Source organism: Schistocerca americana, chromosome 1 (genome assembly GCF_021461395.2).
Source record: "Schistocerca americana isolate TAMUIC-IGC-003095 chromosome 1, iqSchAmer2.1, whole genome shotgun sequence".
Classification (NCBI taxonomy): Eukaryota; Metazoa; Arthropoda; class Insecta; order Orthoptera; family Acrididae; genus Schistocerca; species Schistocerca americana.
In genome coordinates, this window is record NC_060119.1 from 543,308,909 (window position 1) to 543,335,740 (window position 26,832).

Genomic DNA, 26,832 nt, shown 5'->3' on the forward strand with positions numbered 1-26,832 from the left:
CAGCTGGGGATCGCCCTGCCCGCGAGCCACACTGATACAGCGACAAAAGGCCCGAGAATCTGAAGCTAACCTTTCTCTCTAGCAATTTACAAAGTATATTCGTCAGGCTACTCAGGCGGTAGCTGTTGAGAGACGAAGGGTTCTGCCCAGGCTTAAGAACGGAAATAATTAAACTGTCTCGCCATTGTGACGGGAAAGCACCCGTGAGCCAAATGCGGTTGAAGACCCTGAGGAGACGTTGCCTCCGGGGAACATTCAAGTGTTGCATCATCTGGCTGTGCGTGGAATCCAGGCCTGGGGCTGTGTCTCGTGAAGAGGTAACAACCTGCAAGGATTCCCATTCAGTGAAGGGTTCACATTATAGGGCTCAGCATATTGTAGGTTGAAACAGAGGGGACTGTTCAACTAGGCGTTTTTGCCAGAGAAAGGTAGCAAGATAGGAAGAGGATGCTGATGCCGTTGCAAAGTGTGTCATGAGGTGTTCTGCAAGGACCAATGGATCAGTGCACAGAGCAGCTCAGAGGTTAAGACCCTGGAGAGCTGACTGCCGCTGGTGGCACAGAAGATTACAGAGCTTGGACCAAACCTGCAACGAGGAAATCTGCAATGAAGAGACATAGCACTCCCGGCATTCCTTTTTACTCTGCTTAACAAGGCAACAAAACTTAGCACAGAGACACTTAAAAACGAGGAGGTTGGTCTGTAAAGGACGTCGTTTAAATCACTGCCGTGCATGCTGGTGGTACTGGACAGTGACGGCTACATCCTTGGTCCTCCAAGGTACCGGTCAACGATGTGGAGGACGTCTTTTAGTGGTTCGTATTACGCGAGGGTAAAATATACTTGGTCGAACAAGATATTATTTGAAGCATACTCAAGTGCAAGTGATTGAGAGAAAGCAGCATTATCGCTGATGCTCTTTCTATTCCTTGAACTAAGAGAGCTTTGGTTCGATGTTAAATATTGTGAAAAGAAACAGTCTAGATTCTGATCTTAATGAGTATGGACGAATGTGTTATGGATTAAGAAAGAAGGCATTGTTGCGAGACTGCCATCTTTAATTGAAAGGCATTTTCTGATTTTGTACGAGAACAATAAGCCAATAAACCAATTTCTCGGCAGCATAAACAAGGTGTGTATTCCGTAAATTATTCTCTATCTTATGGTTTCACATTTTCAAACATTTGTGCATGCCTATGAGACATTTCTTTGGACTGTGTAAGCTCGAACCTGCAAACCCTAGATGGTCATTAATTTAAAGACTTTTAAACAAATCCACTTCGACAGATAGGCTTCCATAGAATGGAGAATTGGACCCTAGTTAACGTAGATTAAGATTCCTACAGATTCAGCACGCAGTTCGACGACCAACTGAGACATTGAATACAGCTTACAGTCAGCATGCAGCAGCAGATCTATAATCTACCATGCACAATCCCACGAACATACCCATCATCTAGTGAGGTCTGCTTGGTTATTTATTCTTTTCAAAGGCCAAAACTCTTTTCTTAGAGAGACTGAATACTAGAGAACTAATTCCTTGAATCAGTAATAGTAATAATAATAATAATAATAATAATAATAATAATTCCCGTGGAGGCCCGGGAAAAGAATAGGCCTCCGGTATGTTCTGACAGTCGTAAAAGGCGACGAAAAGAACAAACCACTAATGGGGCTAACCCCCCTTTTAGTGCGATTAGTTGGTTCAGGACAGAACTAAAGAAGCCTCGGACAAGTGCCGTCTTGGTCGGGGATGACGCTTGAACCCTATGCCCGCCCACAATGGTGACAACACTGCTAGCCAACTGGAAAATGATTTAAATCCAAATAGAGGTGTTTTGCAGGATATGCTTCCTGCAACCACCCTAGAAGGAAAACAAAGACAGAGGATGAGATGGTCAGATGAAGTTAATCGACACCTCATGTTCTGTTATTACCAAGCAACAAACCTAGGAACCAACACAACTGGATACAGATCACAAGTATACACAACATTTATTACCAGATACCCAGAATTAAAATTTTTAACAGAACAACGACTAGCTGATCAGATCCGTGTAATAATAAAAAATAACAGGATATGCCAGTCAGAATTAGAAAACATCAAACAACAAGTACAACAAATACTGGAACAAAATAATGTGCCATCAGCAGAAGAAGAAAATACAGTAATGGACTCAAACATCCCAGAGCAAACAAACAAAGGACAACACGCATCAATTAAACATTCAGAGGAAAACGAAATCTTAAGACAGCCACCAGAACAAGCACAAATAGAACACGAAGTGACACACGTGTTAGATATAGAAGAGAAATTTCAGCTGACATATATAGAATACAAAGACACAAATACAGACATCAGACCATTCTTGCACAGACCGCCAAATAACCCACAAGTCGAAACAACAATAAAAACTATCAACACAATCATACACAACAAAATAAACGAAAACACAACTATGGAAGAGTTACAACTACTGGTTTATGTAGGAGCACTCACTACACTAAATATACACACTAGGCAGAGATCAGAACCAACCAAGACACAGAAGAAACCCACAAAACCAGCATGGCAACACAGGCTACAGATCAGAATAGAAAAACTGAGAAAAGACATCGGACAGCTAACACAATTTATAAGAAATGAAATGTCAGAAAAAAACCAAAAAGATTAGGTAAAATCTCACAACAAGAAGCGATAGAGCAATTAGATGAAAAGAAGCAGAAATTACAACCATTGGCCAAACGACTTAGAAGATACAAAAAAAGTGAAAATAGAAGGAAACAAAACCAAACATTCAACACAAACCAAAAGAAATTTTACCAGACAATAGATAACACACACATTAAAATAGACAATCCACCAAACATAACAGACATGGAACACTTCTGGAGCAACATATGGTCAAACCCGGTACAACATAACAGGCATGCACGGTGGATACAAGCAGAAACAGACACATACAAGATGATATCACAAATGCCTGAAGTGATAATTTTGCAACATGAAGTCACCCAAGCAATTAATTCTACTCACAATTGGAAAGCCCCTGGAAAAGATAAAATAGCAAATTTCTGTCTAAAGAAGTTCACCTCAACACATTCACATCTAACTAAATTTGCCTTTACAAATGTCTGCTTGTGTGTGTGTGGGCGCGCGCGCGCGCGCCAGCGAGTGTATACCTGTCCTTTTTTCCCCCTAAGGTAAGTCTTTCCGCTCCCGGGATTGGAATGACTCCTTACCCTCTCCCTTAAAACCCACATCCTTTCGTATTTCCCTCTCCTTCCCTCTTTCCTGATGAAGCAACCGTTTGTTGCGAAAGCTTGAATTTTGTGTGTATGTTTGTGTGTCTATCGACCTGCCAGCACTTTTGTTTGGTAAGTCACATCATCTTTGTTTTTAGATATAAATTATTTAACAGTTACAGTGCAGACCCATACACATTCCCTGATACACTTACACATGGAATAACTTATCTGAAACCTAAAGATCAAGCAGACACAGCAAACCCAGCTAAATATCGCCCCATAACATGCCTACCAACAATACACATAATATTAACTACAGTCATTACACAGAAATTAATGACACATACAACACAGAACAAAATTATAAATGAAGAACAAAGAAGCTGTTGCAAAGGAGCACGAGGATGTAAAGAGCAACTGATAATAGATGCAGAGGTGACATATGAAGCTAAAACTAAACAAAGGTCACTACACTACGCATACATTGATTACCAAAAAGCTTTTGATAGTGTACCCCACTCTTGGTTACTACAAATATGGGAAATATACAAAGTAGATCCTAAATTGATAAAGTTCCTAAACATAGTAATGAAAAATTGGAAAACCACACTTAATATCCAAACAAATTCAAATAATATCACATCACAGCCAATACAGATTAAGTGTGGAATATACCAAGGAGACTCATTAAGTCCTTTCTGGTTCTGCCTTGCTCTGAACCCACTATCCAACATGCTAAATAATACAAATTATGGATATAATATTACTGGAACATACCCACACAAAATCACACATTTTCTATACATGGATGATCTAAAACTACTGGCAGCAACCAATCAACAACTCAACCAATTATTAAAGATAACAGAAGTATTCAGCAATGATATAAATATGGCTTTTGGAACAGACAAATATAAGAAAAATAGCATAGTCAAGGGAAAACACACTAAACAAGAAGATTACATATTGGATAACCACAGCGACTGCATAGAAGCGATGGAAAAAACAGATGCCTATAAATATCTAGGATACAGACAAAAAATAGGAATAGATAATACAAATATTAAAGAAGAACTAAAAGAAAAATAGAGACAAAGACTAACAAAAATACTGAAAACAGAATTGACAGCAAGAAACAAGACAAAAGCTATAAATACTTATGCTATACCAATATTGACCTACTCATTTGGAGTAGTGAAATGGAGTAACACAGACCTAGAAGCACTCAATACACTTACACGATCACAATGCCACAAATATAGAATACATCACATACATTCAGCAACAGAAAGATTCACATTAAGCAGAAAAGAAGGAGGAAGGTGATTTATTGATATAAAAAACCTACATTATGGACAGGTAGACAATTTAAGAAAATTCTTTCTAGAACGAGCAGAACCTAGCAAAATACACAAAGTAATCACTCATATAAATACATCGGCTACACCACTGCAATTTCACAACCACTTCTACAACCCTTTAGATCACATAACATCAACAGATACAAAGAAAGTAAATTGGAAAAACAAAACACTACATGGCAAGCACCCGTATCATCTAACACAGCCACACATCGATCAAGACGCATCCAACACATGGCTAAGAAAAGGCAATATATACAGTGAGACGGAAGGATTCATGATTGCGATACAGGATCAAAAAATAAACACCAGATATTACAGCAAGCATATTATTAAAGATTCCAATACCACAACAGATAAATGCAGACTTTGCAAACAACAAATAAAAACAGTAGATCACATCACAAGCGGATGTACAATACTAGCAAATACAGAATACCCCAGAAGACATGACAATGTAGCAAAAATAATACATCAACAGCTTGCCTTACAACATAAACTTATAAAACAACACGTTCCCACATACAAGTATGCACCACAAAATGTACTGGAGAATGATGAATACAAATTATACTGGAACAGAACCATTATAACAGATAAAACAACACCACATAACAAACCTGACATCATACTCACCAATAAAAAGAAGAGATTAACACAACTAATCGAAATATCCATACCCAATACAACAGGAGAAAAAAATTGAAAAATACATCCAACTGGCTGAGGAAGTCAAGGACATGTGGCATCAGGATAAAGTTGACATTATACCGATTATACTATCAACTAAAGGAGTCATACCACACAATATCCACCAGTACATCAATGAAATACAGCTACATCCAAACTTATATATACAACTACAGAAATCCGTAATTATTGATACATGTTCAATTACCCGAAAGTTCCTAAATGCAATATAACATATACCGTACAGTTAAAAGGAAGTCACGCTTCATCAAGGTCCATGTCACTTTCCATTTTTGACCAGACATAACGTCTGAGAAAAGAAAGAAATAATAATAATAATAAACAGTTCATTGAGATTACTTTTTGTCACTGAAAGGAATTTTTCAACACATATCTCCATACAATAACTGGGTTCAGTGTGAAATAATGACTCCTCTCTTGAATCAATACATTTCAGTAAAATTATAACCATGTGAGAGGGAGTCATAATGGCACAGGAAGTCTAGAAGTGGTATGAGAATTGAATAATTACTGAATTTTGACTTGTGGTAACTTTCTTTTTCTGAATGCCACGAAGTAATTACCAAAAAGATAAACTTGAAACCTAATCAGATTAAATGAAAAAGTATTAATGTGTGTGTCTCAGGTTAATTTTTTGTCATTTGTGTATGCACTACTATTAAAACAGACTAATGAATTATAACAGACTTGTTTGATGTCCTACTACCAATATTTCCTGCTGTGGAGGGGCGATATCCTGTGAATGCAGAGCACTGCCAGCATAACTTCTCATCAAAAGGCAAAATCAAGAAAAGATTTTGGCAATTCTCTTCCTGTGCCTTATCATAATAATCTCAAACTGACAGAATTCATAGAACTGTAGACTTTCATTGGTTGAGGATAAGAATTTCCTAGTAGTTGGAAGTAGAATAGTATTTGTGTATTTGAGATGTACTGTGAATTTCTATGAACATATTTTCAAAGTGAATAATTCGGGTGTTAGAGATTATTGCATTGCATGTCTAAAGTTTACCTAAGGTGTCTAGTGCTTTTGTGCAAATATAGGGGGTATACTTTTTTATTTTTGTGTGTATGTGTAATGGTTAAAACCGGTAACCAATACAAGATGCAACAAGAAAAGGATTTAGACAAATCTGAGATGGAACCGACTCAGAATGTGGTAGCCGAACATGGTAACGCAAGACCTGCATCACTGGATAAGTCAGAAACGTCCATTGTGGACAGACTTCCTAGTGAAGTGGGCACTTCATGCGAAAAAGAAAATGTACCAATGAGGGCGGTAGAAGATACTATCGCCCAAATGCTAATAGATTTTCAAAAATTAATGGCGCAAGGTATGAAGAACATGGCCGAAACGTGTGAGACTCCTTTTAGTCACCTCTTACGACAGGCAGGAATACCTTGGACCTTTCTAACACCTGGACCTGCAAGGGGGGTGGGGGGGGGGGGGAGGGGGGGGGGGGGTAGAGAATGCTGATAATCTTACTGCAATTCAAGATCAAGCTTTTTCAAATGTTTGAAAGAAGCATTTTGTACTCACGATTCCCTGCAGCCTATATTGAGTTGATACATGATACTGTTTGTATGAACACAGGCAAAACTGCTTGTTTTATTGTTTATTTTTATTTAAGCTGGATCAGTGTCTGGCTACACGCCTAGCTTCATAATTAATTACAGTACCACCATACAATTTCGGCAGATTTTTTTTTAAGTTTCACATTAGTTTTTAATTGGTTTTTAGCACGTCCTCATATTGCAGATGAGACTGACAAAAGGCACAAAAAGACTATATGAGCGCAGAAGATGGGCTTATAGCCAAATACCAGTCGAGCCGAAATGAAAACAACAAATAAAACAAACAGCCTTATCTACGTACATTCAAATGATGTAATTCATCAGCTTCAAAAGAAGCCTTGCTTGAAAAGTTGTTTTTGTGGATGCCATCATTTACAAATCTGAGGCAAGAACAGAGCTGTGTATGACAGTTTTTAATACACACAATGGAATTTTCAAGGCAATGGGAAAATTTTTCACCATTTTTAAATTTAAAAAATATCATCAATTTGGTTGTTATCGTCCATTTTCAATGAAAAAAGTTGACATATATTGGTTCATTATGCGTGCGTAACATCTGATTAAATATACTACACAATGGACAAAATCTACAGAGCTAAACATGCAGAGCTAAACATGCAAAAAGTTATAAGTTCAGAAATAGGATAAACAGAGATGCTATTACTCTCTTACAGGGAATGGTGACATATACATTTGAGCAAAGGGATGAAGTTATTTTGAATGCTTTACCCAGGAAGTCTTTCTCCCCATATTGGTTAATACGCACACTTTGCAAATAACCTTTAGGTAGAATGTATTTTCTCCTTTTAAACCTGGGAAATTGGACTTATATCTATCTGGCCAAAGAAAAGTGAATTTATGTACTGATATGTGACACAATTCTGATAATCTTGACCTTGTAACTGGAAAATAACACACTCAAATATATAAATTGCCATAAGGATGTCTAATAGAAAACAAGTATGAGTGCAGATTGAACAAGGATGATGGAAGGAGCTGTTTTCAGTTTCAGTTAGAATATAATTCTATCATTCATCTTTAGACAATTAACTCTAAGAAAATGGCCTATCGACTATTAGTCAGCACAAGTTTAGAAAATATTGTTCCTGTGAAATACAACTAGCTATTTGTTCACATGAAGTTATCAGTGCTATTGACAAGAAATCTCAAATTGATCCCATATTTCTAGGTTTCCAGAAGGCTTTTGACACCATTCCTCACATGTGACTTCTTCTAAAATTTCATGTCTATGGAGTATTGTCCTGCTTATCAAACTGGATTTATGATTTCCTGTCAGAAAGGACACAGTTTATAGTAACTGACAAAAATCATTGAGTAAAACATATATGATATCTAGTGTACACCCACAAGGCTCTCAGCTGTTCACAATCTCTACAAAATCTCTATAAATGATTTAGGAGACAATTTGAGCAGATCTCCTAGACTGTTTAAAGATGATGCTGTCATTTATCATTTTGTAAAGTCATGAGAAGATCAAAACCAACTGCAAAATTATCTAAATAAGATATCCGCACGGTGTGAAAAAGGGAAACTGACTCTAAATAATTAAAAGTGTGAAGTCATACACATGAGAACCAAAATGAATTCCCTAAATTTCAGTTACACAATAAATGACACTAATCTAAAGGCTGTCAATTCAACTAAATACTTAGGAAGTACAATTATGAGTAACTCAAACTGAAATGAAAGCAAAGATAATACTGTGGGCAAAGTGAACCAAAGACTGATTTATTAGCGAAACACTGAGAAAATACAACAGATCTACTAAAGAGATTGCTTACAATATGACTTTCTGCTCTCTTCTCAAATATTGCTGTATGGTATGGAATTCACATTAGATAGGAATGACGGAAAATATCGAAAAAGTTCAAAAAAGAACAGTCTCTTTTTTATTATTGTCAAATTAGAGGAGAGAGTGTCTGCAAAAATATACTGTTGGCAGCACTTACAAAGGAAGAAATGATCATCATAACGAGATAACAGATGTTGCACAAGAAGATTTCATCGTTCATTTTTTCTGTGCACTATTCGAGAGTAGAAAGTAGAGAAATAGTTTGAAGGTGATTCAATGTACCCTCTGCTAGGCACTTAACTGTGAACTGCCAAGTAGTAATGTAAATGTACATGAACTAAGGAAGTAACGTTCCATAAACATCTAATTACAATGGTTGGATGGGCTTTGAAGCAAGATCCTACTGTACCCTAGGCACTTCAAGCTATTACCCATAGAAACAAAGGGCATATATAATATTGAAAAACAAGTTTAGACAAGCTACCAGTCACCATTTTAACTATCGAAGTAATTTATCTGAAATAAAATGGGATGATCACTGGGAATATTGGGAGGAACCAGTATTTTGAGAACTGTATACTTTGCAAACAGTTTCTGCAGTTCATAGTGAAATGGTATCATGCCTAGGATAATGGAATTGTTCTGAGTAATAACTGTAGGAAATGGTGGAGTTCCATGTGAAATTCAAGCCCAAGGTGAATGCTGAGTATGTCACTATGTAGTGGAAAATTGCTATCAAGGGACACCCACCACCCAAATAAGCCAGAACAACCTAGAGCTATCTTCCCTTCAATAAGGCATGTTGCTTTTTGTGCTTCAAAATAGATTGGTGTACTTGTTAGCTATGCTAACAACAATGCGTTGACATATGACTTCAGCATAAAGAACAGTAACAAAACTGAGTATTATACGGACACCTTAATGTAGTAGCTTTGAAGTACGTTTGTGTAAGATACTGGTACGGGTCTGGCCTAAACTACTGCAGTACTCTTATGACAATGTCAACCTCAGCAAATAACTGTGGTGTAATCATTACTGCACAATTTGTGTACTCTGACTGTGTTGTGTTTCGCACGTCGTTATCTTATTTTGAAATGAGTGGAGACTACTCCTGGTCCACCTCTCCAGGGGACACCATCTTGAAGTAGCACTGTCCGTGCGGGTGGAGAAGATTGTGTTTTCACGTGAAGCCAGCTGTGGGAACTTACGGCCAGTAAGGTCTTGGCTCATGGACCATGTTAAGTGTGTCCCACAACGACCTGACATCCCACATCCATTCATTGTTCTTTCCCAACTCCTGAATACCCAACCCAAGGTGTGATGCAATCTGTGCCGAGGGGCGCGTGGCACATGGGAATATGTGTCGTGAACGGAGCCTCAGGGATAACAGGCAACCTCCCTGAGTAATTAGCCTTGCACCACGTGGCGTTTCTGCGGTGTGGATCAATTAGATCCCCAACTCTCATGGAGTCAAAATGGCCACGAAAGAAAATAGCAATACTGAGAGGCAAGTTCAGACCTCAGACACCCAAACATCGGGGCTGGAACCGATGAGAAACACCCCATAGCTGAACAGGGGGACAGCACTGTTCAAGAAGTGGGAATGGTTACTAAGAAGTTGGACCAGATCAAGATCAAAGACTTGTCTGGGGCTCAGAGGAGGAAACTTCTTAGAGAAGAAAAGTTAAAGGAAGGAAAAGAGTGGCTTTCTAAACAAATACAGAGGGAACTAAAAGGGCTTGAGCCCAAGACGTCCAAGAAAAGACTGTACGAGGGCGAAGTGGGTGTACAAACCCCTTCTACATCGAGGGCAGGCAGTAAGAGAACAAGGGTGGAGTCTAAGACTCCCACTTCTCAGGATAAGCACATCCAGAAAAAGTCGAGGCTAGAACTAGGGAAACAGCCCTATAATACTGCGGTCTCGGTTTTTAGAATCTCAGTTATCCAGCAAGGCTATCCACTGGTCAAGATCACCTTACAACAGGAGGAGCTCGTGCAGATGGCTCTCTTTGAGAAGATTGGGGGGGAGGATACTGGTCCAGGATCCAGGACTCAAATTCAGGAGAGTCTATCTAGGTCATGCTGCCCTTATCTTTGTCTGTGACGGGGTGGGTACAGCGGACTGACTTAAGGAAAAAGTGCCCCTAATATCACCTTGGGAGGATGCGAAACTGCTGGTAAAGGCAGTACATGAGCTCTTGAAGACCACAAAGATATTAATCTGGGTGCCAAAACTCCTTAAGAATACCTCTCCAGAGACTCTGAGAAAATAGGGTCTCAAAACCCGAAAGTTTAGACAGAGGATTGGAATGTAATCAACCAGAAAGTTGACCAAATGGCCCAACCCCTGTGGTGGAAGTCGGAGAGAAGTCTCCCTGACGGCAATACAGGAACAGGACCTGAGACTATTCTTGGGGTTCTCACAGGTTGCCATCGGGGTAATCAAAGACATCGGAAGCGACAATGGCGGCAAGATGGAGACTGAATGTGCTGCAGATAAATCTGCAACAAAGTAAAGGGGCCACTGATAAGTGGACATGGCCCTGATTCAGGAACCCTATTTATATAAAGGGGGTGTATCAGGCATCGACGGCATTGGAGGTAAGTTGATTTAATGCTAGAAATATAAGAAACTCCAGAACATGAATTTATGTAAAAAATGGAATCCCCTGCATGCCGATGGTGGACTTTTGTTCTAGGGACTCAGTGACCATCAGGTTGCGGCAATGTGAGGAAGGTACCACGAGGGAGTTTGTAATGGCCTCGGCATACCTTTCTTATGAGGACAGTCCTCCTCCTCCTCCTCAGGTGGTGAGGAGACTGATGGAATCCTGTACACAACAGGGCGACCAACTATTGGTTGGATGCGATGCTAATGCCCACAACTTAGTGTGGGGCAGCACCAACACCAACTGTAGAGGTGAGTACCTTCTAGAATTTCTTCTAGCTAATAACCCAGAGATCCTCAATAAGGGTAAGGAACCTACATTTAGGAATATAAGAAGGAAAGGGGTAACTGACATAACCTTTGGTTCCACTTTGATGGGTAGTTACGTCTAAAACAATGGTATGTGGCTTTAGAGTCACCCTCATCAGTCGACATGTATATTAAGTTCGAGGTTGAAATGGGCATTACACAGACCATGTCCTATAGGAATCACAGGAAAACAGACTGGGAGGCATATAGGAGGGACCTCGACTCAAGCCTATTGGAAGTCAGTACTTCGATAATGACTCCAGCAGAGTTTGAGGAGGTAGCATAGGCAGTGATCTCTGCCATCATGACCTCATTCCATGACAACTGCTCAATCACCAAGAAGTGCACGGAAAGGAATGTATCTTGGTGGAACAACAACCTGGAATCATGGAGGAAACAGGTATGACGACTGTTTAACCTTGTGAGAAAGAAAGAGCAATGGCCAGAACATCGGGAGGCCCTTGTCAAACACAATCTTGCAATTAAGCAAGCAAAGCAGACATCCTGGGAGGTATTCTGTGAGGATGTAGAGGGTACGGCTGTTCAAGCCAGACTTCACAAAATCCTCACTACGATACCAACTAATCCAGGAGGAACTTTAAGGAAAGAGGACAAGGAGTATATAATGACAGAGCATGAAATGCTGGAACTACTCCTCAAGATTCATTTTCCTCAATGTACTCTGACAGACAATATGGACCAGGATAAGATCCCTGTGAGATATTGGCTTTCAGGTATTCGAAGGGAGAACTGGGAATCTGCCAGAGAATGTGTTGGCCACAGTAAAATCCAATGGGTGGTGGGAACACTCCAACCATTTAAGTCACCTGGCCCAGATGGAATTTTTCCAGTGCTCCTGCAACAAGCAGGAGTGAACTTAATAAGATTTCTATGCAGGTTATTTAGGGTTAGCCTAGCAGCAGGAATCATTCCTAACATCTGGAGAGCAGTGAAGGTTGTCTTCATTCTAAAGCCAGGAAGAACTGATCATACCAAGGCCAAGGTATGAGACCAATCAGTCTGTCCTCCTTTCTTCTTAAAACATTAGAAAAATTGGTCAACATGCGTGTTAGGGAGAGGTGGTTAACTTGGGACCCTCTATACACAAACCAGCATGCATACCAACCACGAAAATTGTGTGGAACTGCACTCCACCAACTTGTTGGGAAGGTGGAGAAAGCACTACACTTTGTGGAAATAGCCTTCTGCAACTCCTTATACATCGAAGGGGCTTTTAGCAACACAACTTTCGAATCCATTGTTAAAGCAGCAGAGATGCATGGCTTAGAGACCACATTTGCAAGTGGACTAGAGCCATGCTTAGTGGTAGAAAGGTAGAAGCCACCATGATGCAAGAAAAAATTGTAATCAACACCACCAGAGGCTGTCCACAAGGAGGGGTCCTGCCCCCTCCACTGTGGAACCTTGTGGTGAATGAACTAATTGTAGAATTAAACTCTAAACAGTACTTTTCCCAGGGAGGTGCAGATGATCTTGTCATAGTAATACTTGGCAAATTTTCAAATACAGTTACAGCTATGGTACAAGGAGCATTGAACATCATGCAAAATTGGTGCAGGTAACAGAATTTAAGGGTCAGTCCTAAGAAGACTATTGTGTATCATTTATGAGGAAGCAGATCTAACACACATATGGAAACCTCTAGCTTCTCGATGAAACTCTAGCAGTAAAGGGGATAGTGAAATATCTAGGGGTAACCCTGAATGAGAAACTATCATGAGCCCGTCACATAAGGAGCACCTGTTCCAATGCGAAAGGTACTCTAATGAGTACCAGAAGAGCTTGTGGTAAAAACTGAGGCTTCATGAGTATGTACTGGATATACACCATGGTAGTAAGACCTATGATCACTTATGGGGCTACAGTGTGGTGGAAAAAGGTGGAACAGGAGGTAGCTGCTAAGGTGCAGAGATTGACCTGCTTAGCCATTACAGGCGGAATTAGCAGCACACCCACTGCTGGGATGGAATCCATGCTGGACATGCCACCGTTACACTTGTGGGTAAAGATGGAGGCAGCAGCTGGAGCACACAGGTTAAAGACTGGCAAAAACTGGAACTCATTGAGGTATCCATGACCACACACTACAATAATGAGTGAGGTAGACATAGGGTTTTTTTTTTTTTTTGTCATCAGTCTACTGACTGGTTTGATGCGGCCCGCCACGAATTCCTTTCCTGTGCTAACCTCTCCATCTCACTCAGAGTAGCACTTGCAACCTAAGTCCTCAATTATTTGCTTGACATATTCCAATCTCTGTCTTCCTCTACAGTTTTTGCCCTCTACAGCTCCCTCTAGTACCATGGAAGTCATTCCCTCATGTCTTAGCAGATGTCCTATCATCCTGTCCCTTCTCCTAATCAGTGTTTTCCACATATTCCTTTCCTCTCCGATTCTGTGTAGAACCTCCTCATTCCTTACCTTATCAGTCCACCTAATTTTCAACATTCATCCATAGCACCACATCTCAAATGCTTCGATTCTCTTCTGTTCCGGTTTTCCCACAGTCCATGTTTTACTACCATACAATGCTGTACTCCAGACGTACATCCTCAAAAATTTCTTCCTCAAATTAAGGCCGGTATTTGATATTAGTAGACTTCTCTTGGCCATAAATGCCTTTTTTGCCATAGCGAGTCTGCTTTTAATGTCCTCCGTCCTCCGTCCGTCATTGGTTATTTTACTGCCTAGGTAGCAGAATTCCTTAACTTCATTGACTTCGTGACCATCAATCCTGATGTTAAGTTTCTCGCTGTTCTCATTTCTACTACTTCTCATTACCTTTGTCTTTCTCTGATTTACTCTCAAACCATACTGTGTACTCACTAGACTGTTCATTCCATTCAGCAGATCATTTAATTCTTCTTCACTTTCACTCAGGATAGCAATGTCATCAGCGAATCGTATCATTGATATCCTTTCACCTTGTATTTTAATTCCACTCCTGAACCTTTCTTTTATTTCCATCATTGCTTCCTCGATGTACAGATTGAAGAGTAGGGGCGAAAGGCTACAGCCTTGTCTTACACCCTTCTTAATACGAGCACTTCGTTCTTGATCGTCCACTCTTATTATTCCCTCTTGGTTGTTGTACATATCGTATATGACCCGTCTCTCCCTATAGCTTACCCCTACTTTTTCCAGAATCTCGAACAGCTTGCACCATTTTATATTGTCGAACGCTTTTTCCAGGTCTACAAATCCTATGAAAGTGTCTTGATTTTTCTTTAGTCTTGCTTCCATTATTAGCCGTAACGTCAGAATTGCCTCTCTCGTCCCTTTACTTTTCCTAAAGCCAAACTGATCGTCATCTAGCGCATTCTCGATTTTCTTTTCCATTCTTCTGTATATTATTCTTGTAAGCAGCTTCGATGCATGAGCTGTTAAGCTGATTGTGCGATAATTCTCGCATAGACGTAGGTACAGTTGGGGAAATGCCAACCGACTATATAATAACTCCCAGCTGCTTCAACAAGTCTTTCAATGTAGCAATTGAAAGTAGAAAACTCTGGGAGAAAAAATTGTGACACCATACTGAGGACATAGTATGGTTCACCGATGGTTCGAAAACAGACTAAGGTGTTGGGCCAGGGTATATGAGGTGCAGCCAACGCTGGACAGTGCAATCTCTATAGGGAAGATGGCCACTGTGCTTCAAGCAGAAATATCTGCTATCAGGGTATGCGTGGAGGTGAATTTGCGGAGGTGCTACAAAGGTCATAGCATTTTCATTTATTCAGACAGCCAAGCGGCCCTGAAAGCAATGGCAGCCTCTGCAACAAGATTAAAGATTGTGGCAGAATGCCACAATGTCCTTGTGGAGCTGATAGGTTGGCCAGGACAGGGGCGAAGACACCATTTATTTAACCAGAACCTGTCCTGACAATCACCAAGACGATAATCAAAATAAAACTACAAGACTGGACAAGGAGCCAGCATGTAGAATATTACGCCTGGGTCCAAAACTGGTTGGCATACTAGAGACACAGGGAACAATACCACACAATAAACCCTGTTTAGGTGCGGGCAGCTGTGGGCTTGACCAATGTTGTTTTTGCTTCTCTGATAAAATCAATCAACCAATCCTGGTCCATGGAGGATCTAAGCATGACCATAGAGATCAGCAATCCCTACGACCATTATGCAGGCTAAGTTCTGCTTTCGTAGGAGCAGAGACTTGTGACATAACCCCTCAGACCTGCGAGACGGAGGCGGCCTTGTTTCATCTACTAATCTTCCCACCCCTTGGGTGGTTAATGTTCTTATCCGCTTACACTATGTCACCTGCCATGTTTCAGTATCTGCACTCTAGCAACCAACTCGTGATTAACAGCCTTTGTTAGTAAGACCTGTTTTTTGGTTAATACAATACGATTAGGTGGACACAATGCTGGACTGCAGAAAGTTTTCTTGACATTCACTGGTGTCATAATCCAAACAAGAGGTAGTTGTTAATTATATGATTTATTTGTAAGGACATGGACTTAACTTTTATGCACATGGTCTTCTTTGGAGGATGGGGTCTTCAAGAAAATAGTGCATTTTGCCGCATGGTTAGAAGTGATCATGTTGCAAGAGCTGGTTGAAACTTTCTCAAGTATTTCTGTAGATCTCAAGTTCTCTGATTCGTAACAAAATTTTATGCCACACAGACAGCATTGTTCCACATATCCACACTCAACTGTGAGGGGGAGGAGAGAAGGGGGGAGGAGAGAAGGGGGGAGGAGAGAAGGGGGGAGGAGAGAAGGGGGGAGGAGAGAAGGGGGGAGGAGAGAAGGGGGGAGGAGAGGTAGAGCACGTGTGCATCAGCATTGTGTGGTTTAAGACAACCATGGAAACTTTAATGGTGTTTGCCCAACAGTAATTTGGAGACCACTCTTCCTAAAGAAGAATCCCGTTCCTTAAGCAGTCATCTCATTGTGCACCTCCAGAATGTATGCTAACATTCTAATCAAAAAATAGGGGTTCATGCTGACAAATAATAATACTAAAAGGTTAAGGTTTAATTTCCTACTAGATTAGAGGTGGAGAATAGTAACTTCATATAAAAGTGGGGAGTGGATGGATAGTGAACCTGTCTAAGCAAGACTCAGTATCAACAGTGAGAAAAAATTTTAATAGGGTTATTCTACTGACCTCCAGATTCTCCTCCTGGTGTAGGGATATTCCGTATAAAGTAGGACACACTTACAATATTTAAAAGTTTAAAATTTGGTACTTATATTTTTTTTTAGAAAAGGCTGGACTTTTTACTGTATGGTAACAATGGTTTGTGGCCCACTATTGCTTTCCCTCATAATTTGTAGCCATTTTTATAAAACCAGGTTTTTCATGTGATAGGAGTGTGAATTATTGGAGATTTGGGGCCTTCATTTCAACTAATTGGCAAGTAATAATTAGCATATCATTATTTATATTACTGTTACCTACCCTAATGTATTGCATAAAGAGTACAAAACTGAAGTAGGAAAATTATGGATTGGTGTAAACAATCTAATACAATAGCGTGAACTTTCATGTAACATGAGTCACTTTCATGTAGGCCTAATTAAGTTTTTATATCAAGAGAGATATTAGAGGTAACTGTATCTTGTTCAGTAATTTACTTCTTAGTGTGAATGTGTAACTAATATCACTACTAAATTTTTCCTAATTTCAACCAATATTGTAAAAACAGCAAAATTAATGTGTATCGTAAGTCACATAATCTGTGTCACAGTTTTATTATTTTAAGATTAGAAGTAGAGGATGCCCTTAGCAGAGGCAGAAAGACAGAGTAGGAGGAGGGAAAAGTTAAAGAGTGATGGAAAATATGAAGAATTTAAGAAGAAGCATCTGGAAGAAGCTTGAAAAAGCCATCAGATGCAGAAAATAAAATTTCCAAAGTTGAGTCAACATAAGCAAGGACTGTTATTAGAAGGAAGGAGAGCTAAAAATAGGGAGAGAGTTAGAAAACATACGCAACATAAAATGCAATATCAGCAACCTAGTAAAGCAAGTTTGTCACCATATAAATCACATAGTGCTCTGTATAAAGCCATGACTCAAGTGCTGCAATTGCTTGCATTAGCAGGGTGCTGTCAACTATACCTGAAAATATGAAGGTAGTTTCAATCGGGTCAGATGGATCTGCCTCACAATTTAAAAACAAAAATATTACTGCTGCTGGACCTCAATTTCAGTCATTTTATAACGGGGAAATCGACTGGAACTTATTTGCTAATTCCCACGGTAAAGGTGCCGCTGTTGAACGGCTAGTGGGGAATGCAGTAAAAATGTAGAAATTCATAGTAGGTGATACATCAATTTTCGCTCAGGTAGCTAAAAGTACCACAACTATGCAGGTTTCTCATGTGTCTATTGATGAAATTCAAGGAATCACTGTGAAACTTAATCTAACTCAAATATTTTCTTCAACACCATCAATACCAACATAAAAAAGCATTCACTCTTTCACTACAAGAAAGAAGTACTATAAACATATCTACTGACTCCAAAGAATTCTGCTGCTGCAAATCATCATATACTGAAGAAACCATAGCAAGTGTGAAAATTGGAGACTGGCACTAAGTAGAATATGACAGTAAATTCAATGCTGGAATACGCGCAGTTTTTGGAAATTCTTACTTAATCAGAGCAATTGAGTGTGCTGGTCACTATTGGAAATGGCCTGTAAAATGTGAGGAAATTATAAAGGAAGTTAATCCACTTGACGTGGTCAATGCGAGAGGATATTTTCAGTTCTTTGACTTGGTTCATTTTCCCAGATGTCATGCTCTTATAATTTTTCATAGTGATTGAAAAGTGGAATGTTAATATTAAGTTTATCTTATTTGGCACATAATGTCATACTTTCATTTCTCTGCTTGCAGAAAAAAAAAAAATTCCAAGAAGAAGTAGCAAGTAACATGAGTTACGTAACATTGGGTCACACATCTTTTTCAATATATTACAATATTTCACTTGGTATAAATATTTTCTGTGATAAAAACCAGATCCATACTCCTAATAGTTTGAGGACACTTTTGACCTAAAATGCACATTAGGAATAAGATGTCCCAAATTTGTAACAGGAGTCACAACATAAATTACATTCTTGTTCTTTAATTTTAATGTTCTTCCCTGCTTAAATAACACTTCAAAATTTTTGCCTGAATAACACAATTTATAATGATGATTTACGAAAGACATTACTAAATGTCTTCTCTGAAAAGCATCTAAAACATATAGTTCAGAATCCCAATTGTGATGCAAATATATAGGATCTATTGGCAACAGACAAACCTGACTTCTTTGAGGAAGTACACATCAAAAAATGATCATATGGCATTGTTGGCCGGGAGGCCCCATGCGGGGAAGTTCGGCCGCCGTATTGCAAGTGCTTTTTAGTTGATGTCACTTTCGGCGACTTGCGAGTCAATGATGATGATGAACACACAGCATCCAGTCATCACGAGGCAGAGAAAATCCCTGACCCCGCTAAGAATCGAACCCGGGACCCCGTGCGCCGGAAGCGAGAGTACACATCAAAACTGCTATCAGTGACAATGAGTAGCACCACAGGAGTGCAATTAAAACAAGCAGAAAGATCTACATGTTGAGCAAACTACATAGTGAAACAATGCAACACTGTGACACCTCAATGAGGAACTTGAGACTTTAAACTCTGAAGAACAGAGTATGTAGAGGAACTACAGCTCAAGATTAAAAGAATACCTGACAATGCACTGGATGGTTATGTACAATATACGACAGTTCGTAATGTGAGAGAACCTGCATGGTATACAGTCACTGTAAAGAAACAGACTACTGTATAACCGGTGTAAAACAAAGCATAGGACTATAGACAGACACACTGAATGAAACCCCATTTGGCAGTCAAGAGGGCATGTGTGACGCTTTCAACAAGTACAGTAGCAGAGTACTGTCAAATGATCTTCCACAAACCCCAAAGAAATTCTGGTAGTATAAAAAGGCTGTTAGTGGCACCAAAGTTAGTGTGCAGCCACTCATGAATGTGACGAACTGAAGCTGCGAATAGCAAAGCAAAACCAGAAATGTTTAACTTTGTTTCAAATGTTCCTAGACAAAGGAAAACCCAGCAGTATTGTCCCAACTTAATTCTCATATGACTGAAAAGATTATTGAAATGGGTATTAGCGTCAGTAGTGTTTAGAAAACAGCTGAAATCATTAGCATACAGCCCCAGGACCTGATGGAATCCATATCAGATTCTATACCCAATTCACAGCTGCACTACCACTCGGTTAACTATAATCTATCGTAGATCTTCAAACAAAAAAACTGTATCCAATAGGTGGAAAAAAAGCACAGGTCACATCTGTCTGCAAGAAGGATAGCAGAAGTGATCCAACAAACTACCATCCATCTGAGCAGAATCTTCGAACATATTCTGAGCTCAATAAGATAATGAGGTACCTCAGACAGAACTAACCTCCTTCATGCCGACCAGCATGGATTTCGAAAACACAGATCATCTGAAACCCAACATGCACTTTTTCTCACAAGACATCTTGAAAGCCATGTATCAAGGCAGTCAGATAGATCCAGTGTTTCTCAATTTCCTAACATATGCAACCTATGCTTATTATCAAAAGTACTATAGCACACAGGGCATCAGACAAAATATGTGACTGGACTGAGGATCTCTCAGTAGTGAGAACGCAGCATATTACCTTGAGTGGACAGTCACTTTGAGTGCAGAAGTAGCCTAACTATGGATGTACCTCATGGAACCATGTCAAGTCCCTTGCAGTTTAAGTTGTATAGGCCTATTAACAATCTTGCAGACAATATTAATACTAACCTCAGACTTTCTGCAGATGATGGAGTTATCTACGATGAAATACAGTCTGGACAAAGCTGTATAAATATTCAGTCAGAGCTAGATAAGATTTTAAAGTGGTGCATCGATTGGCAGCTTGCTTCAATGTTCAAATATAAGAAACTGCACACTACAAAAAGAAAAAATTACAGTACTCTATGAATCTTTAAACTTGTATCAAATGGTTCAAATGGCTCTGAGCACTATGTGACTTAACTTCTGAGGTCATCAGTCGCCTAGAACTTAGAACTAATTAAACCTAACTAACCTAAGGACATCACACACATCTATGCCCAAGGCAGGATTCGAGCCTGTGACCGTATCGATCGCTCGGTTCCAGACTGTAGCGCCTAGAACTGCATGGCCACTCCAGCCGGCTAAACTTGTATCAATACTTGGGTGTAACAATAGGGATGTGAAGTGGGGTGATCACATAGGCTCAGGCACAGGTAAAGCTGGTACTAGACTTCATTTTGTTGGTCAGATACTAGGGAAATGCAATCAGTCTACCTGGTAGGGGATACTGAAAGTATACAGAGAAGGGTAGGATGAATGGTTATAAGTTTGTTTGACCTGTGGGGGAGAGTCACTGAGATGTTGAAAGAACAGAACTTTCACTACTGAAGACAGATTGAAACTACCCTGGGAAAATCTACTAGCTAGTAAAGTTTGAAGAACTGGCTTTAAGCCATGACTCTAGGACTATACTTCAACTCCTACATGTCACTCCCATAGGGCTCGTGAGGATAAGATTACATTACAAAGGAATTTCAACAATCGTTTTTCCCGCGCTCCATATGTAAATGGAATGGGGGGGACCTAAAAATCAGTACTTCACAGTGGTTTGCAGGTTATAGTTGTGCATGGAACTGTGCTATCCTTAACGCCAAGTTCCTCCGTAGAGCACAGAAAGCATAAACGAGGATGAGCTGATGACAATTTGTAACCCGCTTCTTCCACTATGCGTCTAGTTGTTCAATGTGCCACTTTGCTCTGTCTCCCTCGAGTATCCACAATAACATAAAGTATATGAATGTGCATAAAGCATAATGATAACAATTATAACACTAAATGACAGTTCAACTACTTCACTTAGTAACTGTGATGCAATTTAAGGGCTCAAAAGCAGCGTATAAGGGCACTTACAAACAGGACGCAAATTGCAATGACCTGCATTTATACAAATCGTAACCAACTACCCAGATGATTCCTTGCCCTGTTTCATCTCATAACAAGTTTAGAAATAGAGCTTACACACATCCGGAATAAGGAGAACTACTTCACAATCTTAGGTTCAGTTATAACAGACTGCATTACCCAACCAACAACTTGGTTATTACAATGTGTACTCCTCAAAATAGAATTTTAAAGTCATATTACATTGAATTAAACTTACTGAACTCATTGCGGACATCATTTGAAGACACACAATTGCTGTCCACACTTAACAACGAATAAAATGTTTTTGTTATCAACACACGAACACCAACAACAACCTTAACGTCAGAGCTTTCACGATACTGTTTGCGATACAGAAAACATTTCAAATTTTCGACCAATCACAAGCTATGAACTTTTTATCCCTTCCACAAAACAAGAGAAGTGCCATTCAAAGATTACTTGGAAGTTTATATGTTTTCTGTATTTTTATAAGATCACTAACGTTTACACGATGTAGTTTCTGGCTGTTAGAGACAATACATTCAAATTGCTGAATGGAGGTACTGAATGACGTTAAGTTAAACGACACTTGAATACATCACTACATTTACCATGATTAATATCTTTGGCTGCAGAAGTATTTGTGACGGATTAGAGTGTGTTCTGTGAGACAAATTTAAACGCAGAAAAAGTAAAGATTCATCTTACAGTTCCGAATTTTATGAAGCAGATATAAAACACACAGGAAATGGCCGATGCGACGTCACTGAGTGATCAGGTAAAAATGAAGTAGGTTGTACCTTCTGCTGATCAGTCGATTTTCGAATCGTGAAGTATCAGTTTATTGTAATTACGTGAACGTTATGGAGTAGTAATTTGCAGTGGTGAGAAAATGTTTTATTTTTGCACAGAAGCTCCCCGAGTTTTTTTGTGTCCAAGATAATACATTGTTCTTATTTGATAGTATGTAAGGGGATTAACCTTAACAAAATGATGTGTATGGTTGTTTCTGTACCGCTCGATGAACTGGATGTATGTAATGAGTGACGTGAGTGTTATACCATATATTTAAATAGTGAACCGTTTCGTTTTCTCTTGAGATAGAGCTGGAGCGTCCTTTGCTACAGTTCCAAAAGAATTTTAAAAAATCACAAATTAATTTTATTTTTGATAGACTGAGATACTCTTTCTCGATTTTCCTCTGTTGTTTCCTGTTTTTCATTGAATCGACATAGGAAATTTATAAGACGAATTGGTACCATGTTAAACAGCATTAACACGGTACCTTAAAATGCAATATTTGACATAACACAAGTTGTCATTAACATTATGATACCTCCTCATACATCAACATCGATAGCAGAGAACCTTTGTCGTGCTTTCATTAGTGTAACTCATTGGTCAAGACTGTATCAATAATAAATGAAGGAAAAAAAAAGACTACCATGGATGAGAGTGTAAGTAAATAGTGAAACATTGACCATAACATGTATAACTCTGACACGTCTGAGATTAAAGTTTGTTGACAATGTCACCGAATATTTTGCATAAATAAATTATGTTTAACTTAAGGTGTAGGTTCTACTCTTCTGCAGCATAGTCAGGATGGTTTGTAAAAGAAGAACTGTCCTCAACTGGTAAGTTGATTTAAATGCAGTCTTGGTTTACTATACATGTTACTTTGAGACATGGTATTCCTTTGCCTTCTTCAGATCTGTGAACTGACATACCTAGCCAATCATCGAAAATTGTGTGTGTGTGTGTGTGTGTGTGTGTGTGTGTGTGTGTGTGTGTGTGTGTGTGTGTGTGTGTGTTTGGGGGGGGGGGGCGGCAGAAGAGAGACCTGTGCATTTTGGCACTCCCACGTGTACAAATCATTACCAGATGTCATAAATTTCCAAAAAATTGTTAGTTCCAACTGTGATGAGTGAGTAGCTGTTTACCTGGTGCAGTTCACATTTAGTTTAGAATGTGAATGTGCATTTAATGTAAAACACCAAGCATTTTAGTGTAGAGCATTTTTGATGGCTTTTCTCAAAAGCTGGCAGTGAAAGCGATTTTTTTCAAATAGTCATAAAATTTCTTGTTTGGAACAATAAATAAGTCTTTCATTTATAAATTGTCAATATTTTAAACATAATAAACTACCTGTATTATACATTGTGTCCACAATAACATGGCTTGTTTAGTGGGAGTTACGGGGATCCGTGGCATTTGTAGAAGTTGAATAACCACAGATGTATATTGATTTGGGTAAAACTTTGAGGGGAGGGGGGATATCCTCACACTAACATTAAAGTGTTTTGTTGGTTGTGAACAGTCGTATCAAATTAAATAGGCTAGATAACATTCACGTACAGTGGCTTTGCAAAGCCTCAACCAATCTGTCATCTTCTAACATAAACTGGACTGGGGCTGTACTACAGATCTGTGTGTCGCCACAACCCAGATCAGCATTGCCACAGGTTCTGGACATCAGGAAATTTCAAATAAATCGGAAATATCAGGAGAATTTGAAGAAAAAAAAGTAAAGGAAAAAAACTGGAAAATCAATCTCTCTCTCTCTCTCTCTCTCTCTCTCTCTGTCTCTCTGTCTCTCTCTCTCCCCCCCCCCCCCCACCCCCTCTTTTTTTTTTCATCATCACTGACTGGGTGCAGCTGAGTACATGCGCCGTACGACTACATAATTACTGCTTGTGTCCTTTGTACTACTCCTCTCAGTGCTGCAACCACTTCTTGCCAGTAGCCTATGAGCTGCTACGAAGGCAGGGAGTGTGTGTGTGTGTGTGTGTGTGTGTGTGTGTGTGTGTGTGTGTGTGTGTGTGTGTGTGTGTCCAAAACCGCAGACCGTTTCTGCACAAGCACATTCGGTTCCCACTAATGTGCAGGCCTTGCCCATTGGATCTAATCTCACCAATCTGCCCTTAGGTTAGGTCTGTTTGTGTGTGGTGTAATGCAGCGGATTTCCGTGGTTTATCCATGGACCCAGGACTGTGGTGTTGCTCCTCAGCAAGCCAGAAGCCATGGCTGATGGATTTCAGGAATTGCGACTGTCTCATCACAAGGACATTGTACAGTGTGGCGTTTTATAGACATTTTAATTATTCTTATTTTTGTCACCAAACGTGTTAAGCCTTATTGAAATGAAATAACATCATTGACTTTAATGAAACACACATACCATTTTTCTTGCTTTCTCCGTCTACAATCAGTTCATTACAAAAGATGTTGATGTTGATAATACTTCAGATTTTTGCTCACATCAGAAAAATACTGCCTGCTTGCAAGCTGCTTCTTCTTCTTCTTCTTCTTTCTTCCCCTCGTTTGCACTATTGTTTCTTGTACTGTAGCTGCAAAAATAGATTGTCAACTTAGGTCTTATTTATCCTTGAGATCTCAAAATTTGTTAGGGACAAATGCTGAAACATGTCTGGAAATCAGGGAAATTCACTTGATGAAACTTGTGGCAACCCTGCTAGATATTCCCTTTGATTCACAATCACTATTAAAATTTCAACATAGCGGAAAAGTGCTGTGTATATCAACAGCAAAAGCACCACTCCAGCCCAGAAGCATTCAGTTCATCAGTGCACCTGCTGATGGTAAGTAGTCACTCACCAAAATTTTGTGCCCATTGGACAGAATGCTGGCCATTAACTCGTGAACTATCTTGTCATGAAGCATGCAACTGAGAAGCTTAAGAATCGTGTATTATCTCAATTACCAGCTTGTGTGCAACACACTTTTTTTCCTCTATGACAAGTTACCCCAGAATATGATGCCATAAGACGTTACAGAAGGGAAAATAGGAAAATACAGCTTTTGACAGTTTCATCTCCGAAATAGGATTTATCTCTAATGCAAAAGTTGGATGTTTCAGAATGTCTGTAATATATGACTGCCAGTTCATGTTATTACAAATACAAGCCCCCAATGATTTAGAACAGTCAATTTAAGTTTCTTATTTATCTCTATGTATTTCTGATGGTGTTCTAAGGCCTTGTGCAATACTGAATTGTGTGTATTGTTTTATCTTCGTTCAGTAACAGTCCAGTTGAAGATAACCAGTTATTAATTTTCAGGAAAATTTTATTTACATTTATCAAGTGTTAAAGTTTCTCCAGTAGGATTGACTATACTAGTTCTTGCATCATTTAAGAGAACTCTTTCAGCTTCTTGGGCATAAGATAGCAGAGTATGTGTGTATAATCAGGATAAGAGTGGACCTAATATCAATGCTTGTGGTACACCTGTAGTTATTATTTCCCATTATATACATTTCCTGGGTTTCTTAAATGCAAGAGTCATCATCTTTTTAGTTAAATAAAATGAAATCAGTTACAGGAAATATTTCATAATACTAGCTTCCCTTGGAAAATACTGTGAACAGCACAGTTTTAGGAAAACCAAGAAAGCTCTTAAACCTACATGCACAGACAGAAGTTTTCAACCAGATTCCTGCATAGATGTCCAATGTCATAACACTATGCCACTATGGTTGCCATCTTATTTGCATATAGTAACAAATACACTATCTGAAATTCTGAAGGTAGCAGGGGTAAAATACAGAGAGAAAAGGGTTATCTAAGTATGCACATAAATCATGCTGCAGTTAAAAAGAGCCGAAGAACTTGAGTGGGGAGCAGTATTTGAGAAGGGGGTGAGACAGGGTTGTAGCATCAACCTGTAAAGGAACCAAGGAGCAGTTTAGAAAGGAAATTAAAGTTCAAGGAGATGAAATAAAAAATTTGGAGTGATGACACTGTACTTCCGTCAGAGGCAGAAAAGGACTTTGAAGGATATTGAACTATATTGATAATTCCTCGAAAATGAAGTTGAGATAAAGATCAATGGAAATAGAACCAAGGTAATGTAATATAGTCAAATAAAATCAGGTGATACCGAGAGAATTAGATTGTATGATGAGACCTCGAATGTTTTGAATTAATTTTGCTATTCGGGGAACAAAATAACTAACTGAAAATGGCAGAAGTAATAAGGATTAAACATGCTGACTTGCTAAAAACCATTGCTCTTGAGTGTAGCCATATACAGAAGTAAAATGTGGACAGTATGCATTAAAGATAAGAAATGAATAGAAGCTTTTGAAATGTAGTGC

General features: G+C 39.2%; 2 protein-coding genes across 3 annotated transcripts in view; one reads left to right on the forward strand and one right to left on the reverse strand.

The window, feature by feature from the left end:
- Positions 1-22,158, reverse strand: part of LOC124605737 (ubiquitin-conjugating enzyme E2 S) — a 77,465-nt gene extending 55,307 nt beyond the window's left edge. Inside the window, exon 1 of the mRNA XM_047137619.1 lies at positions 21,949-22,158. Coding sequence (XP_046993575.1) covers positions 21,949-21,969 — 21 coding nt within the window. The 5' untranslated portion in view covers positions 21,970-22,158. The remainder of the gene's footprint in view (positions 1-21,948) is intronic.
- Positions 22,159-22,228: 70 nt separating this feature from the next.
- LOC124605748 (ADP-ribosylation factor-like protein 6-interacting protein 1) overlaps positions 22,229-26,832 on the forward strand; it is a 57,049-nt gene continuing 52,445 nt past the window's right edge. The window contains exon 1 of one of the 2 annotated variants that reach the window (XM_047137630.1): positions 22,229-22,491. In XM_047137630.1, the coding sequence (XP_046993586.1) occupies positions 22,462-22,491 (30 nt within the window). In that variant the 5' untranslated portion in view covers positions 22,229-22,461. Of the gene's footprint in view, positions 22,492-22,719; positions 22,762-26,832 lie in introns of those variants that run through there. The other variant, XM_047137640.1, reaches the window with a different exon arrangement.